At 30.3% G+C, this 18,024-nt stretch overlaps 3 protein-coding genes across 3 annotated transcripts; 1 reads left to right on the top strand and 2 right to left on the bottom strand.

Annotated features, from left to right (window-relative positions):
• The first annotated feature begins 384 nt into the window (after window positions 1-384).
• On the top strand, window positions 385-2,916 carry LOC101215872 (DNA-directed RNA polymerase V subunit 7). Its single transcript, XM_004150354.3, has 2 exons — window positions 385-519; window positions 2,088-2,916. The coding sequence occupies exon 2, from the start codon at window positions 2,124-2,126 to the stop codon at window positions 2,649-2,651; it is 528 nt and encodes a 175-aa protein (XP_004150402.1). The 5' UTR covers window positions 385-519; window positions 2,088-2,123; the 3' UTR covers window positions 2,652-2,916.
• LOC101217310 (protein SIEVE ELEMENT OCCLUSION B) lies at window positions 2,909-6,776 on the bottom strand. The gene is made up of 7 exons (XM_004150360.3): window positions 6,443-6,776; window positions 6,027-6,128; window positions 5,462-5,910; window positions 5,269-5,366; window positions 5,043-5,176; window positions 4,009-4,485; window positions 2,909-3,711 (listed from the first exon to the last, which is right to left on the bottom strand). The coding sequence occupies exons 1-7, from the start codon at window positions 6,674-6,676 to the stop codon at window positions 3,130-3,132; spliced, it is 2,076 nt and encodes a 691-aa protein (XP_004150408.1). The 5' UTR covers window positions 6,677-6,776; the 3' UTR covers window positions 2,909-3,129.
• Window positions 6,777-10,656: 3,880 nt separating this feature from the next.
• LOC101217067 (protein SIEVE ELEMENT OCCLUSION B) lies at window positions 10,657-15,662 on the bottom strand. The gene is made up of 7 exons (XM_004150359.3): window positions 15,342-15,662; window positions 14,968-15,060; window positions 14,384-14,832; window positions 13,709-13,806; window positions 12,734-12,867; window positions 12,121-12,597; window positions 10,657-11,459 (listed from the first exon to the last, which is right to left on the bottom strand). Exons 1-7 carry the CDS (start codon window positions 15,567-15,569, stop codon window positions 10,866-10,868), a joined length of 2,073 nt encoding a protein of 690 aa, XP_004150407.1. The 5' UTR covers window positions 15,570-15,662; the 3' UTR covers window positions 10,657-10,865.
• Window positions 15,663-18,024: the final 2,362 nt, after the last annotated feature.

Consider the following 18,024-nt stretch of genomic DNA (forward strand, 5'->3'; position numbering starts at 1 on the left):
GAGAAACAAATCATGGAGAAGGGATAAAATCACCGAGAATGTAGAAGTGAATATTAATATAGGAGAAAATGAGGAGAAGATAGAGGAGAGAGAAAATCGTGGAGAATATGGAGAAGGGAGAAAATCGTGGAGAAATCGAACGAGAGAAAATCATGTAGAAATTATAGTGAAAATGGGGAAGGGAGAAAATCACTACAATTTCCTTTAAAAAGAGGGCAATTTTGAAATATTAAAAAAAAAAGTAAAAAATGTACTATAATTCCAAATTGTTTAAGAAATTAACAAACAAAAGAAATCTCATTATTATTCTCATTCTGTACGAAGGCCTACCAATTCAAAACCAATGAAGTCCAAAAACAAATTAGGCCAAATGGGCTTTGTTAACGTAAAAATAATCAAAGGCCCAATTGAGATGAGGCCCGTTACGTTGTTAAGGAAGGTTGCGACATAGCGGGGAGGCCGTGAAACTCGGTGACTGGAAAGGGAAAGCTGCTGCTTCATTTTCTTCTTCATCCTCAGGTCTGCTCTACAACCCTAGCTTTTTAATCATTCTTTTGTTTGTATTTGATTCGTGTTCGATGGTTCACAATATCATTATTTGTATGCTCGTATTTATTGAACCATAACATTTTCTTGTCTTCTCTCTCGTTCGCTCTTACACACTAAAAAACCAATACTTCAGCGCCCAAATTAGTGCCATTGTCTAAATTTTCAAAGATCGTTTCTTAGTCTTTCTTTGACGTGAAGAGGGTTTCCTACTTTATTATTCTCCAATTTTATATGATTAGACTTTCATACTTCTTGGTACGATTATTTTGTTACTCGAATTTACTGAATAACGTCGTTACTGATCACGCATTGGTGAACGATAATGGTATAATGGGAAATGGAAGTGGTTTTGTTCGACCATTGTTTATAAAGTTCTTGATTATCCAGGGCATGCTTTGAAATGGTTAAAATTCACTTTTGTTTGTTTCCAAATCACTCCCAAACATTTTTTCAACCCTTCAAAATTAGTTTTGATTGCTTGAATGCTGTGTTTAGAAGTGATTAAATTGATTTTGAATGATTAGAAGCATGTTTGCTTGGAAGTGGTTTTGAAACGTAACAAAATTGATTTTAACTATTTCAAAATCATTCCCACGCTTCTTGATTGGGGACAGAATTTTTTGAGAACTTTGATTGCTGTGAAGGGGATTTTCTTTTTGAGGTGCAAGGAACGTATTGGAGGTTGAGATTTTCAGATATACTGAAGGATTCTATCTATTGTTGTTTGTCAGTTTTCTTTGGCTGTCACTTTTAATGTGGGTTTGGAGATGTTGGGGGTTCTCCTGCTGTTATCCCCTGCTTGATTCCCCTTTTACCTTAGAACCACGCTTTCTTAAATATGGTGGCAGAAAAAAATACAAGAATAGTGATAATCGGAGTAGAATGTGAGTTTTCTGTTCTAGGCTGGCCATAGATTTATGTTGAAGACGATGAAGAGAGTGAATCTGATACATTACTTGTCAAGTCTATTAAATCTTTAAACATGACTAAATCATATGGAAATTTGTTTCTAACGCAAAGGCACGTTGAGTCTTGGGAGAGGAGTGTCACAGTCACTGGCAGTCGTTGACATTGGCCTTTTGGTGCTATTTGTTCTTGGATTTGGAAGTAAATAATAAAATGTCTATTTCTCTACTTCATTTCTCTACTTCATTTCTCTACTTCATTTCTCTAAGTTTAGTATCCATATTGAAACGATGAGGGGAGCTTACAATCTTTATGAGATATATGAGGGACTTCCTACTTCCATTTAATTTTGGGATGAACCCTCATATGGGATAGAGATCTATTTTTTGAAGTGTTAGGTATGCATAGCTGGTAATGGTGGGCAACCCTACTAGAAGAGGCTCTTTTCGTAATAATTCTTATTCGAAGTTTGAAAAGTAAAACATTGTAATTCTGTCTCTGATATTGGGAATTATGATAAATTTAGTTCCGTATAATCTGATTTTAGATAAAATGCTGATAACTAGGAATGACCGAAACTGTCTTTTGGATATTTGAAATAAAAATACTAATTGTAAGTCTTGTTCTTCAAGATCTCTGATAGGTTGAACGTTGAAGGAAGTAGGAAAATGTTTCTCAAAGTGCAGTTACCATGGAATGTCATAATTCCTGCTGAAAACTTAGATGCAAAGGGCTTGATGCTCCAGAGGTCAATTATAATCCGTCTACTAGATGAATTTGCCACCAAAAAGGCCACCAAGGATCTCGGCTATTTCCTTGCAGTTACAACTCTAGAAAATATAGGAGAAGGGAAAGTTCGTCAAACAGGTGATGTCTTGTTTCCAGTTATTTTTAGTGGTATCACCTTCAAACTTTATAGGGGAGAGATCTTGGAAGGGGTTGTTCACAAGGTTCTCAAGCATGGTGTTTTCTTGAGATGTGGCCCCGTCGAGAACATTTATCTCTCTTACCTAAAAATGCCAGACTACCGCTATGTGCCGGGCGAGAATCCCGTTTTCCTGAACGACAAGCTCTCAAAGATTGAGAAAGATGTGGTAGTTCGTTTTATTGTGATTGGAACAAAGTGGCTTGAGGCCGAAAGAGAGTTTCAAGCACTTGTAAGTTTGGAAGGTGATTATCTAGGGCCTGTTTCTTAGTGATTTTTTTGGCACTGCAAGTATGTACTCTGTATATATAAACCCAAATCAAGTTTTCTTCAGGATGGAACAATGTGTAGGTGACATTATCAATTGAAGCTAAATGCTTGTAGGAAGTTTCTTTGACGATGAACAGTAGGCCTGTAATGCAATTATGCTATCCTGTTATTTTCTTCATCTTTGTTAGGCTTTAAGACTTGATTTTCATTAAATCTTATGTATCATGCATACAGATATATAATATCTTGGATATTTAATTTCCAAACATTCAACTCTTGTATATTTATTATACTCAGGCTCATCATATAAATGACGAAACCAATTATAAGTATGAATAAGAGAACATCATTATAGTATAGCCACATGGCTTTAGGGACTCTACAGCCAAATGGTATTATTTAGCAATAATAGAAGAAGAAGAATACGATGATCTAAAGAACATCATGGCCGGGCTGCCATGGCAGAATAAGATGGTGATCTAAAAAAGCACATCAGGGCCGCCATGGCAGCATGTGAATCTGATACCACTTCCCATGTAGCGACGACACATAGGACAGGTGATGAAAAGAGGAATCCACCCACTATATCCGATGAGATTTACATTCGTGCAGTGAAGACTCGTGGCAGTGAGCTCGTCGAAGTGCTCTTTGAAAGAACCAGAGAAGCCTAATCGACGCATATTTTTCTTCCATAAATTAAACTGGTCCATTGCTTTTAATATCAAATCACCACCAGCAACGAAGACAACTGTGGGACCTTTGGTTATGATTGCCCATCCATCTTCAGTTTCGTAAGATATCAATCGTGAAATATCTTCAGTTGCAGTCGATCCCTGTAATTGATGTTTGAGAATGAAATAACTCCGTTGCGCCATCCAGAAACGAAACGTGATGACTGGATCTTGTTCTCCTTTGTTCATTCCCACGGGTGCCAATTCAAATGTAATTCCTTCTTCTCTGGTTGTAGGATCTCTTTTCATGGTTTCTGCTGATTCTTCAAATTTTTTAATCCATCTGGGATTGTGCCCTCCATAGAATATGACGTTCCTTTCCTGGTTAATCTGTTTGGAAATGATGGTTATCAAAAATTTGAAGCAGATGGATTTCACACAACTCTTAAGTTTATTTGAAGAAAAACAAGATTGTTTTTTTTAATAGTAACATAATTCCCCATGATACTCCTTTTTCCAGGTAATTAATAGAAGACAAATGTGCTTTGGTACGTAAATAGTTTTTTTTTTTTTTTTTGCATGGAAACTAAATTCTTTGGAATATTATATTATGTCATAAATTTTAAATATTTATCATTTATTTCTAAGTAAAAAAAATAATCAAGAAACGAGAAATGAGAACATTACCACAACCAGACTCCTCAATCTAGGTTGATCAGTAAACTTGACAACAGTTGATTCAATCCAGTTCTTCTTCAACAAAGCTTTTGCTCTATCATAAGTAAAAGGAAGAGCTTCTTTTTCCCATATTCTTGTCAAGTGAATAGCATTTGAAAATTCAACCTTGGATTGTGTGTTTAGAACAACCATCAATATATCTTCTCTAAGCTCCCATCTTTCCTCCAAAAATCTCATACCTGCAATTTTTGTATTAAATGGCACTACATACCATTTCATTACAGATATCAAATATTCATACGCTTCCTCATCACCATCCATTGGAGGATCCGGTATCACCGGAATCCAAACCATCTCGAACTTATTTTCCTTCTTCACTTCATTGTAAATCGAATAAAGAATCTCTAGATCTTCCGTTGAAATATCCAAACGCTTTGAAACTATTAATATCAACTTCTTTTCCTTCAAAAAGTCTTCGATGTATTCCTACATTCAATGCCAAAAAAATCTAACTAATTAGAGTCCATTTGGAATACCTTCTAATTTATAAATACTCTTACCTCTTACATTTTAAAAATGTACTTTATAGAACAGATTATCTTATATGTTATATTAATTGAAAATATATTTTCTTTTTTCATTGCATATTCTTAGAATACTTGAATGAATATTTTCAATAAAGATGTTTTGTTGTATTATTCAAAAGTTCTGATTCCTACCAATTATAAATATATTTTTCATTCTTACCATGTGTATCTATATATCAACATTTTATGCTCCAAAATTAGTCAATAAACTGTTACACACAAATCTAGCAAATACATTTTGTTTTGATGTGTTTAAAAATATGTTAGTTTTACCATTTAAAAAGTACAATTACCGTTTTTTAGAAGAGTTGCTTGGAGAAAAATTGTTTTGGTTAATTATTTTTTTTCAATAAAAAAGCTAATCCAAACAAACCATTATATGGTTAGAAAAAAGATAATCAAAAGCTTTACTTTAGAATGTATAAATGGAATTAAAAGTGTATGAAGAAGAGAGACCTCCAATTGAGTAGAGCAGTTAATGAGAGGCCTGGCTTTGTGTTTGCCATCAATTAACTTGGAAAGAAACAATGTGATATCAGTTGGAAAATGATCAGTTTGATCCACCAACCATCTATAAAGTTCTACCTCTTCTGCATAAATTCAAATACACAAGCCATTTTTATCATCTCTTCCTTTAATTTCTTATTAAGTAAATGACTACAAAATAAAAAATCAAATTGACCTATTTGTTCCCTGATGAGTTGCAGATGATTCTCAAGTGTCAAAAGAATTGATTCACTTTTTTCAAACAACTCATTCAAATATTTATGTGCTTGACCTCTGAAATTACATCAGTAGCCATTAGTTTAGATTAAAACATAATTACCTTTCTAGAACATGTGAAGAGAGAGGGAAAAAAAGAAAAAAAAACTTACTGGACACCAGAAAGATAGCAATGAAGTTCAATGCTAGAAGCCACAAGAGTGTGAATAATCCAATAAGAAACCAAAGGGATCTGACGAAGTGCTGCCGATAACTCAGGCACATCTTTTGTGTCATATTTTGATAACGTCCTGAATTCATTTATGTATTTAATTGCCTTCATGCAATTATAGATCATACTATTTTGGTTGAAAAAAACCTGCCCATATTTCACACTATCCAACTCCTTTCTCAACAATGACACTCGCTTTATAGTCGCCAATGATTTTGCCAGCGTATCCGAGTGTGAGTAATTGTCGAGGTGCCACAAAACTCCATAGTTTGTCGCAAACGCTGTAAATATCAACACTGCCTTGGCATCCCAAGAATATCTCGTCAATTTTCGTAGAATGTTGAGAGTTGTTTGGTCTGCTGTTTCTACGCCTGGATCCTTACATGTCATCTGATGAAAGTTGTACATTTTACATAACATAATATAATTAGTTTCAATTCATCCAATACTAATACAAATTGGAAAAAATATATGCAAGGATTTCTTTTTGGCTAATAATTAAATACCTCTGTTGAGATCTGATGAAGGGTGCAAATTGGAGGATCAATTTGGGTGGGATATTTCAATGACTCATCTGCCAATACAAAATTCCCTTTGCTTCCTTTTGCCTGAAATATTGATCGTATAAACTTAATTAATATAATGTGAATCAAATAATCACGATTAAAATATCATTTTTGTATTTTAAGTTTTGTTTCATTTCAGTCCATCTCTAAGTTTTGTTTCATTGAATATATTTGGATACTTACAGAGGAATTGCTAATGGAAAACCATTTCCTTTTTTTTTTTTGTTTTTTCTTTAAAATGAATTGGAAAGGGTTGATTTTAAAATTTATTGAAAATACATATATACCAAAATGATATTTTAATCCACTACGAAACATAAGATCAATTAGGAAGGGGAGAGGAGGTGAAATCTAACCCAATGAGAAGCAACAGCAATCTTATCTGAAGATTTGATGACACTTTCAATGAACAAAATGTAGCTATCAATGTCAATTTTCATCGTCTCATCATCGCTGTTTATGGTGAATATCCGATTCGTGATAACGTCGTCGGACAAATGCTTTAGATTCTTCTCTTCTTCCTTGTTGATTTCCTGCGGTAAAGCGAGTGCCAAAGCAGTGGCCGAGGTTTTGGGACGAAACATCGACATGTTTGCAATGGCACTTGATTTCTACCAAAGATAAAAACTTAGTACACAGATAGAGAGAATATTTTTGGTTTTATGTTGATATTTTATTGTATATATATACATATTTGCTTTGATTTGCTTCTTATTTATATATATAGCCTTTCACATGGGTGTAAAATGAAGAGATAAAGCAAAGAATTTCCAATAATTATTTTTTTTTTCAAACAAAGAATGAATGTTAAGAGTGATACTAATTGTTGGAGCTTTGTAGAGAAGTTTATTTACACAAAGTTTCATTGAGTACTTAAAGAATATGCAACTTGGCTGCAGCTTTATATTGACTATTATATAGTATTTTGGACTTTAGTAATTAAGATACTTTGGGTAACAAGTTAACACAAAATTCTGTAAGTAAACATTACTCTAAAGGAAAATTAAAGTTTATGTTGTTTTGAAAATTTCTACATTTGCATCTACTTTGGCAAGATTCGAATGACGAGGGAGAGACCCATAACATAACCTATAGAAAATTGTAATATGTAATTGTGAAAAAAAATAAAATATAATACATTTTGACCAATATGAGAGAAGAGAGATTTATATGTTTATAAAACTATCCCAAAATAAAAAATGTTTTGACTTACCATTTTAAAAGACTTAATAAGGAATATAATAATTAATTGTATACTAATTAATATTTATAGAATTGGAAATATAGAAAATTAAAATTTGTCATTAATAGTCTCTAACCTTTATTATTAAAATATTTTTAGGCTTTTATATATTGAGTGGAAGTAATTGAAGATATGTACCAAAAAAGTCTCTTCAATCTTGAAGATGAAAGTTTATAATTATTAGGTAGAGACATGATGGTATATGAGACAAAATCAATTTTACTATTGCATTTTCTTTTTAGTGAAATGTGAAAAAAGCATTAAGACTACAAATAATTAATTTGAAGAATGACAAAAGTTAATTAAAGCTATGCAGTACAACATATATATCCATTAAGTTTCCACAGAATATAATCTATTGTTGAGAACCATATTGTTATATATTATTATAACAATTAATTTAATACTATATATTTTTAAAAATATTTAAAAACTCAATTCCAACAAAAAAAAATAATAATTAAGCTTCATGCATAAGAAGGTGAGAGTTTGAACCAACTCCAACCTCAATTTTCGAGATTAAATATTCAAACTTTTTTTTATGGTATTTTTATTTTTGAGTATTTTTATATGTATTTGTTAAGTTAATAGTTACATGGTACTTTTATCAAGGTAATTTTCATAAATATAATAAAATATTAAAATATTTATGATCTAGTTAATAAAATGAAAAAGTTTATGAAACCGCTATAAATTTTTCATAAATTTCAGATTTGTCGCAGACGATTCGTCACTTCTCTTTCTTCTTCTTCTTTGCGATTTATTCATCTTTTTTTCTAGATTTCTTCGACTCCTCAAATTTTCTTTGTTCTATTTTTATTCATCTTCTCTTTCTTTCTTTCTTTCTTCATATTCTCTTTCTTTCTTACAACTCATCTTCTAGAATATTGAGATCGTTTAAATATCACTTACTTAGGTCAACACGATCGTTTAGTATGATCAACACGATCGTTAAGATTTGAAGCATTTTTCCATTGTTAAAATGAATTATTACACAATCATATATCATTTTCTACACGCGCATCATGATCGTTTAGAAGAAAAATTACATGAGCATTTTTCCATCATTAAAAAGAACTACACAATCATGTATCAGTTTCTACACGATCGCTTATTATGATTGTTTAGAAGAAGAATTACAAGTTTGGGTGTGGCCGGTGTTGATACTATCTACACGATCGTGTATCATTTCCTACACAATCACGTATCATGATCGTTTAGAAGAAGAATTACACACACCTGTGGCTGATTATTGTAGGCCCATGAACTTTTTTCGTTTTCAAAAATGTTTTATATCGTGTAAATGTTTTTTCATTTTGTTACATCTTTTAAAAAATCATTTTTATTTATATTTACAGAAGAGAGAAATGAAAACAAAGTTTATTATAAAAATAAGTGAAATTATTTTAAATAATAAAATTGCTTAAAATATTTATAAAATATAACAAAATTTGATATTCTATCGATTCGATCAATGATAATATAGATATACTTCTATCAATTTTTATTATTGTCATCGATAGATTCATTGATAAAAGATTCGTTAATAAAAGTCTATCAATATCTACCAGTGTCTTGATTTATGAAAGTTGACAAAAATTAAAAGATATATGTCTTAGATTAATTGTTACCTTTAGAATTAATTTAAGTATGAGTTTCACATAAATTAAGCGTAGGATTTTAATTGTTTTGTGTGTTATACTCGTGCAATCCCATAAATAGGATGGACAATTACATTGTTGTTGAAGCAATGTTAGGTGTGAAATAAACTACACATAAAATATTTGAATTTTAAGAGTCTTCCACATAAGTCTTTTTTTATTTTTTTCTAAAAATATTCTATTTGGTAACTATTTATTTGAGGTTGTCCTATCACACGCTTCCCAACAAAGAGGTACTAAAGTTTGATTTTGGAGTTTAAAAAAATTGATTTTGCAAATTGCAAACAATAATTTAGTTCCCTTTCCAAGTGCCTCGACTTACGAAAGACAATGATAGCTAACAATTGGTGTTTTGAATGAAAACTCTACTTGGTTCACAAGATGTGTGAAAAATTAGTAACAATGGTTATGAAGAACCAAAAAGTGATGTGACTTTGAGTCAAGCTCAACGAGAAGCTTTGCAAAATATAAGATAAAGAAAGACCAAAAGGTGCTTACCATCATTCATCAAGCCATTGATGATTCAAATTTTGAGAAGATTTATGGAGCAATTAACTACTGCATATATATAAGCATGAAATTTTTTGAAGAAAAAGTATAAAGGAGTAGATTGAGTCAAAAGAAGGTTTGCCTAAAAAAATTGGAGGTGATTATGAATCTCTACACATGAAGGAGTCTGCATCAATTTTAGATCATACTTCAAGATTTCTAGGAGTAGTAAATAAAATGAAAAGATATGGTGAAACAAGAAGTGATGAACATGTAGTAGAATAGATACTTCGCTCATCGTAGTAGCTTTGAAGAATCAAAGGGATTTAAGTACGATAATGTCCATCGATCAACTTATGGAAGATAGCCTAGAAAAAGGAAATTGAAATCAAGGATGTGGTGGCAACTATAGACGGGTGATTTCAGAGGTCGAGATGAAGAAAATACGATCAAAGAAAATTTGATGAGAGTAATTCAAACTCAAATTCATCAAGAGGTCATTAAGCTGACAAAAGTTTTTGAAGTCAAATGGAAGAGGTATTTGCTTTAGATATTTAAGCTAATTAGGATAGATGCTGAAGTTTAGCATTGCATAAAATACAGATAAGAAATAGAACCACAAAGTTAATTAAGAACTACAATATGACACAATGTCATAAAAAGGTGTTTGGTCCATGAATTTTCCGTACGTATGAGACGATAGTTGGATGTCATCTCTTAACTACAGTTTCAAAAACGCCAATTTGAAACTGTAGTTTCACTCTCAAACTCTCAGTGAAACTCTAATATAATTACAATACTTAAACTCTCTCTCATAATTTGAAGACTTTCCTTACCTTGTTTCGTGTACATTTATACATATATTGATGAATTTTTTTAATACCTTGATTTATCTTTTGCAACTAAAGTATCAGTGCGATCACTTCTTTTAATTACTAATTTTGGAATGTTTCATAATAAGTGTTGGATGTAGGTTCTAAATGCCTTCCAGAGGTATAAACTCAATATATTTTCATCTCATAGATTCAACTTCCATCTCATTAGTAAAAAATTATAAATTATCGTATTGTGATAATCTCAACAAATAATTTTTTTTTGTTATAACTTCTAGTATGTTTACGAGTAATAACGAGTGTAAAAAATAAAAAAAAAACTATAATAAAAATAAACTAAAAGAGAAAGTAAAAGCAACAAGCTTTTATTAACATTGAGTAATTCATTATAGCCTAATAGGCTCGTAAGCTTGATGAAATAGTACAATAAGATGTAATAGGATGAACCTCATATTATTTAATTGTAGAGTAGTACATATATATAATACCTATAGTATATATATTATATACCAAACATCTGTGCGTTTGATATCATCACCATCATTCTTCATCTTCATGAGAGTTCATAGCGGCCATGGTTACACTTGAAGCTGATACCGGTCTCCATGAAACGAGGGCATTCAGGACAATTCACAATCATAGGAATCCATCCACTAAATCCAGGAAGTGTCATTCTTTCACAAATATGAAAATTGAGATTCAACTCATTGAAGTAATCTCTAAAAGCATCAGGGAAAGCTTTTATGTTCATATTTCTTTTCCATTTGTTGAAATCTTGTAACACTCCCATGATCAAATTTCCACGACCAACAAGCAATGGAGTTGATCCAACAGCTACGATCGCCCAACCATTTTCGTTTTCGTACGATATGAGTCGTAGGATGTCTTCAGTTGTTTCAGTTGCACTCGAACCTTTTAGTTGACTCTTGATTACAAAGTAACCCCATTGAGTTAACCAAAATTGAGGGGTAAGTGTAAAATCATTGCTATCTCCTTTGATGTTTTGTCCTACTCGTATGATTTCAAATGTGTTTCCTTTTTCCTTTAAGTAAGGATCGTTCTTAATCTCTACTATTCTATCTTCAAATTGTTGAATCCACTTTGGTTCTTTTCCACCATAAAATATGATGTTCCTCTCTTGATTTACCTAGCCAAGTCGAAATAGAAGACGTGTTATTGATATTAAATCACCATGATCTCCCTCTAATACTCATGTTAAATCATCGTCAACTAAACCCAACTAGTTAATGTTTTGTTTGATAACTTGTTTTGTTTTAGAACTTCACTCGAATACTCGAATTCTAGTGATTTCATTAAGAGGAGTGAAAATCATAATTGAAAATTTTGGTACAAAACAAATATAACCAAATAAAATGGAAGCATATGAATTATTATAAATTTAAGGAGTGCAGAGAGTTTAGTTTTCATTTGTACTCTCAATTCTAAATGTGGCCTTTTACTCTTGAATTCTGATTTTAAAGCTTTTCCATTTGGTCTAGATTTCTAGATTTTACATTTTTGTCTCTTTTACCTATTAGGTATGTTATACATTAGATAGTTAAATTGAAATATTATTTAACCAAAAAAAAAAAAATGAATATGAGTAAAACCCAAAAAATTTAGGAACTAGAAGAAAATTAAAGGAAAATTCAAATCTATATAAAAACAATATTTTAAAAGTTAAAAACTAGACTCAAAACCACACGAAAAAGAATATGTCTTCCTAACTTAAACGTTCAAAACATAAATTACGAATAAAAAGCATTAAAAATAATAATGATATGGGAATAAAAAAGAAAATGACTTACCCAATTCATCAATCTTGGTTGGTCAATAAATTTGAAAAGAGTGGATTCAGGCCAATTCTTTGCCAACAAAGCATTAGTTCTTCCATTGGTGAAAGGAATAGCATCAATTCCCCAAACTCTAATCAAATGTATTGCATTGTTGAACTCAACTCTTGATTTTGAGTTCATAACAACTATCAATGGATCTTGTCTAAGTTGCCAATTCTCTTCAAGATATCTCCACCCAGCAATTTTTCTAGTGTATGGCACAATATACCATTTCATTAAAGAACTTGCATATTCATATTTCTTTCTTGCTTCTTCTTCTTCATCTTCAGTTTCTACTGTAATTACAGGTATCCAAACAATCTTGTATTTATCTTCCCTTTTCACTTCATTGTAAATTGAATGAAGTGCTCTAATATCATCCTCAGAGATATCTAATCCAGATATCACCAATATCACATTCTTGTCTCTCAAACCATCTTCAACACTAACCTGTATATAGAAAATGTATAAAATCCCAAATTAATGTATATGTTAAATAGTTAGATAGATATCTATAAAACCAAAGCCCCAAAGACCTAAACCCTAATCCCTAATAAGCTTAGGAACATAAAGAATTGGAAAGGACCTGCAATTTTGTAGAACCATCAATGAAAGGCTTTGCATCAAACTTGCCTTCAATAAGCTTAGGCACAACTGCTGTTATCTCAGTGGGGAAATTATCAATGTGATCCACGAGCCATCTATAGAGATCAATTTCATCTGCAACATATTGTACACAAAACAATGATAATGTTCAAGTCAGCAAATTATTAGCATAGGTATGAAGTACAAACTAAGTTTTCTACTTGTCGTTTTGCACGAGGAAGTAGGCCGTTCATCATTTATATAGCTTGTTAGGCTAAATCACGAATCAACCAAAAAGGTTTAAGCATGGGTAAGGATAAATTTAAAACTTTATATAGACCTAACAAGGAGAAATAAACATCTAATTACTCGAGTGGAAATTACTTATAGGGTTTCAAACGTAGAACCTTCTTACTATGATACCACGTTAAATCACCACTAAATTAACCTAAAAACGTAATTTGATGACATGTTATGATAAATTAAAAACTTGTGAAAAATCCACCAAGTGAAGATTAATATTCATTTGAGATGAGCTTGAACATTAAAATCTCGTGCTTTGTTACCTTGTTCAATCACCAATGGATTATTCAAACAAATAAACGGATTGTTTATGGTAAATTATTGGAGGCAGGAGAAAAATTAAATTATTAACTAAAAGCTTAATTTGATATGTTACGGTTAAATTAGAAAATTTGTAAAAAATGAAACGAGCGAAAATAAGTGAAAATAGATGTTAATTTTAGTTGGAGAAGAAATAGCATTATGAGAGTTGGAACACAATATTTCATGCTTTGCTATCATGCATGTTAAGTTATCGATCCTTAATTTAAATACTTTAGTTGAGGAGTTATGGTAATAAATTTAATTTAGATAGTATAGCATAATAATCTATCTTTTTTATTTCTTAAAATTAGTGGATAGATATTTGGGCCTATCTTTATTTCATACAAATTAAACATGTCTAAAAATTGACCTTGTTGTTCTTTAATGATCTTGAGATGATTCTCAAGTGTATAGAGTATAGAGTTTATCTTTTCAGACAACTCATTCATATATTTTTGTGATTGACCCCTGCAAAATAATATTACCACCAAGTCAGTCTTATAAGTATGAAAATAAATATATTAAAATGATAAAACTAAGAATACCCCATTAAGACAACCATTTTCAGTTTTTTTAAAAACTTACTGTTCATCATTGTAATTTTCACTTTTATTAAAAAAAATTGAATTTTTAGTAAAATACCATAAAGTAAAAATAAATGTTTAAAAACTATTTTTTAAGATATTTCTTTTATTCATTTCTCAACTACCGTTTTAAAAAATATTCAAGCTAAAATTTAAAACAAATAATAATAGTTTTCAAAAAATAATTTTTGTTTATAGTATTTGATCAAGTATTCAAGCATGGTTTTAAAAAACACTATTAGAATACACATATAATTTAAGTATATAACAAAATAGTGAACGGACCAAATCTACAAGTTTATCACTTATCAAATAGTCTATTTTAATAGTTCTAAAATCTTGATTTTATTTTTGAAAACAGGATTAAAAAAAAAAAAAACAAAAAAAAACTAAATCTATAGATTTCGTAATTAGATGTATAAAATAAAAAATCGTTATCAAACAAAGTCTAAAACACTTACTCGGTCTCATTCAAATAACTTGAGATCTCAATTCGGGAAGCAACAATTATATGTATGATCCAATAAGCAACCAAAGGAATTTGGCGAAGGACAGAGGATAACTCAGAAAGCTCTTTAATATCATATTTAGAGAAATTCTTGAGTATGGAAATGTATTTCATAGCTTTCAAGCAGCTATAAATCAAACTGTTGGGAGTAAGAAGAAGTTGACGGTATTTGATTGAATCCAACTGTTTCTTCAACAAAGGAACTCGCTTGATCATAGCCAATGATTTAGCAAGTGGGTCTAAAAGTGAATAATGGTTGAGATGCCAAATGTCTCCATATTCAGTAGCAAAAGCAGTTAATGTCAAAACTGCTTTTGCTTCCCATGGGTAACTCACTAATATATCAAGAATTTCTAGGGTTGTTTCATGTGCCGTTTCTATTCCTGGTGCTTTGCAAGACAGCTGAGAGAGAAGAAACAAGTTACAGTAATAGGTATATAAATTAATGGTTCTTTTGATAACTAAGAATAAGAATGTTTTCAAACTGATCAATCTGTGTTTAATTAACAATAATATATATTTGTTTATAATGATCACCTGGCTTGAAACATGGTGAAGGGTACAAAGGGGTGGATCAACAGCATTGACGTTCAAGAACTCATCTGAGAATATCAAACGCCCTTCGGTACCCTAAAATTTTGTTAGGATCGGTATTTTAGTACATCCAACCCAAAAACAGATGAATAATGATAAATTTAATTAAAACGATATTTTAGCACTCTCCTAGATCACCTACAAGTTTGAAAGTTATGTAGAAGATCCGAACATGTATAAAAGTCAATTTTGGTTAGAGAGAAAAGCACATTAATATAATTATAAACAAGCAAAACCTTCATCTTTCAAACTTAACATGATAGATTATAATGATAGTTAAATTTGAATATATCTAAGAAAAGAAAAGAGACACGTACTTGGGCTACAGTTTCGGTGATTCGATCGGCAGTTGTGATGATACTTTCAACAAGTGCAATGTAATTATCAACGTCAATCTTAATTCTGTTGTCCTCCCGATGTTTAGTATAGATGTGACTTGTGACGATCTCATCGGAATAATGCCTTAGGCTCTGGTCGTCTTTGGTGGCGGAAAGTTTTGGAAGAACCGATGGAGCAAGGGGGTTGTTAGGAAGCGGTAAAGACATGGTTTGAGTAGAGAAGAGAAGAAAATGGAAAGGGGTTTTTAGATAGTTTTGTATGGAGAGAAAAGAAGAGAGAAATTTTGACGTGCCATTGGCTTTGATTTCCATTGTTATTTATAGCTCTTTTGAAAGTGAAGAAATTAAAAGAGGAGACAAAGTTGAAGGCCAAGGGTTAGGTAAAAGACAATACCTAGCTGGCTGTGGGAGAGCTTTATCTAGCAAGCCTTAAAAGTGGGCCCATATACTATATGAATTGCACTTTTAACATTTTTAGCTTTTGTTAATTTTATGCCAAACAAAGGGGCACATTATATCTTCCTGTGTCACGTTTGGAATAAATATAAACCCTCCAATAATTACTATACATATTATACATATTATTTTTTTCTTTACTTCAAACAATATTTTCACCTTTTGATCCAGATGTGTATATAAATAAATAATACAAAAAAAGAAGTAAAAGTAGATCAAGTTCCACAAATTATAGCAAATAACACAATTTAACAAATAAACTAAAAGTATAGCATATGAATACAATATTTACAAAAATAGTAAATATTGACCCGTCAGTTAGTAAAATCTTTTAAAATATCAAATTTGCTATTAAGTGGCTATCATTAATAGAGACTATTACTTTAATATCAAAGATAACAATCGATAGCACATGTATTTTTAAAATTGAAAACTTACTCAAAGCATCTATCAACGATAATAACAATTGTTAATGTTAATAGCTGCTATCAATGATATATAAGTTTCAATTTAAGAAATTTGAGAAGAAACACTCATGATGATGATAAATAGAAAGTTATCACTGATAGCAGCTATCGATGAATCGATAATAACAACTGATAGATAGCAATGATTAGTGATAACAACTAATAACATCTATCAATGCTAACATTTATCCATCATAGTTGTATTGTCATTGATAGTTGCTATCGGTGATAACTTTTAATTTGAGAAATTTGAAAAGAAGAGCTCAAAATGGTTGTTGAGCGTAGATTTTTTAGTATTTTACTAATTTTTGTGTATATAATGTAAAAAAATTAACAACAATTTTATGAAATTAACAAATATAATATATATATAGCAAAGTGATAAACATCCATCAAAGTTTATTAGTATCTATCTGTATCTTTCCTTCCTACATTTTAAAACTTTATATTATTTTGTAAAATGGTTTTAGGTTGGAAATATATATATATATTTTATATATAATAGATTTGGTTTCCATTTTCTAATATTCCACTAATGTGACGGTGGAAATGTGAATTCTGAATTGATATTATTGATACATACTGATACACCACCAATGTTGTAATTGACATATTCTATTATGGATGCATGGATGTCAAACTTGAAATGAACTTATAATGGGCATTATAATATATTATACCTTAAATGAAAGATTTCACGATATTGTTGACAATATCGTTGATGTACTTTTCTTTCTCACGATGGTACACCAATACACGAAATATGAAATACGTATATTACACAAATGAAATAATACATATTAAATATAATTTACATGTCATCAAAATCATATTAAAAATTTGAAAAAAAGAATAAATTAATTGATATATACACTCTATAATTATCATATTAGTTGACATTTCTCGTACAATTAAGATAGATTAAATTATAAAAAATACCTCTCAATTTTATATTTTATGTCAAAAATATATCTATACTTTCAAAAGTTTATAAAAATCCCTTAAAGGATTCAAAAATACGTTTATCGTTAGTTTTGGATAGAAACATTAAATATTGTTTTATTTGAAGAATATCATTAAATTTAAAAAAGCTTAAGAACTATTCCCACAATAAGTATATAGATTGAAACCGTTAATATTTCATTGTAAAAATAATTTTAAATATAAAACATCATCGTTAGTATAGTGATAAATGTATTTGAAGTTTTGTTGAGTTGAAAAAAGAATCAATTTAAAAACAAATTGTATTGGTCTCCTTAGTAATTAACAATTTGGTCTTTTAGTTTCTTTCTTTTTTAAAATTAGTTAGTTTACTATCTTCTACTTTAAGTTTCATCATTTTGTTATCTACACATTTACCAAAAGTAACTTTTAAATTCAACCTCTATACTTATAAGTAACGAGGAAAATACTCTAATTTTATAGGTTTAATTTCAAAAACAAATTTTAAAGCAAATAATGATAATAACTTAAAAAAACAAAATGATTCAGATGGTCATACAAATTTTCATTTTCTAATATTGAAACTCCAATTTTCTCTGATGTTTCCAAGTTTTACATGAATTTTTTTCATCATGATTTGCATTTTTATCACAATTTGTATCTTTATTAAATACAAAGATTAAATTGAAAAATTAAAGTTACTTTTGTTAAAAAGATATATATGTGAAGAAATTTGAAGGTGAAAATAGTATTTTATAGATTTAATTTTAAAAAACAAAAACTCTAAACCCAAATCC

This window comes from Cucumis sativus, chromosome 2 (assembly GCF_000004075.3).
Source record: "Cucumis sativus cultivar 9930 chromosome 2, Cucumber_9930_V3, whole genome shotgun sequence".
Lineage (NCBI taxonomy): Eukaryota > Viridiplantae > Streptophyta > Magnoliopsida > Cucurbitales > Cucurbitaceae > Cucumis > Cucumis sativus.

What these genes read in the sequence shown, in the direction of transcription:
- LOC101215872 (XM_004150354.3), top strand. Translation starts at nt 2,124, where the DNA reads ATGTTTCTCAAAGTGCAGTTACCATGGAATGTCATAATTCCTGCTGAA.
- LOC101217310 (XM_004150360.3), bottom strand. Translation starts at nt 6,676, where the DNA reads ATGTCGATGTTTCGTCCCAAAACCTCGGCCACTGCTTTGGCACTCGCT. An exon ending in TTGCTGTTGCTTCTCATTGG is followed by an intron (nt 6,129 to 6,442) that starts GTTAGATTTCAC and finishes TCAATATTTCAG; the next exon opens with GCAAAAGGAAGCAAAGGGAA. An exon ending in TGCTATCTTTCTGGTGTCCA is followed by an intron (nt 5,367 to 5,461) that starts GTAAGTTTTTTT and finishes ATGTAATTTCAG; the next exon opens with AGGTCAAGCACATAAATATT.
- LOC101217067 (XM_004150359.3), bottom strand. Translation starts at nt 15,569, where the DNA reads ATGTCTTTACCGCTTCCTAACAACCCCCTTGCTCCATCGGTTCTTCCA. An exon ending in AGTTATTTGAATGAGACCGA is followed by an intron (nt 13,807 to 14,383) that starts GTAAGTGTTTTA and finishes ATTATTTTGCAG; the next exon opens with GGGTCAATCACAAAAATATA. An exon ending in GATCATTAAAGAACAACAAG is followed by an intron (nt 12,868 to 13,708) that starts GTCAATTTTTAG and finishes AATATGTTGCAG; the next exon opens with ATGAAATTGATCTCTATAGA.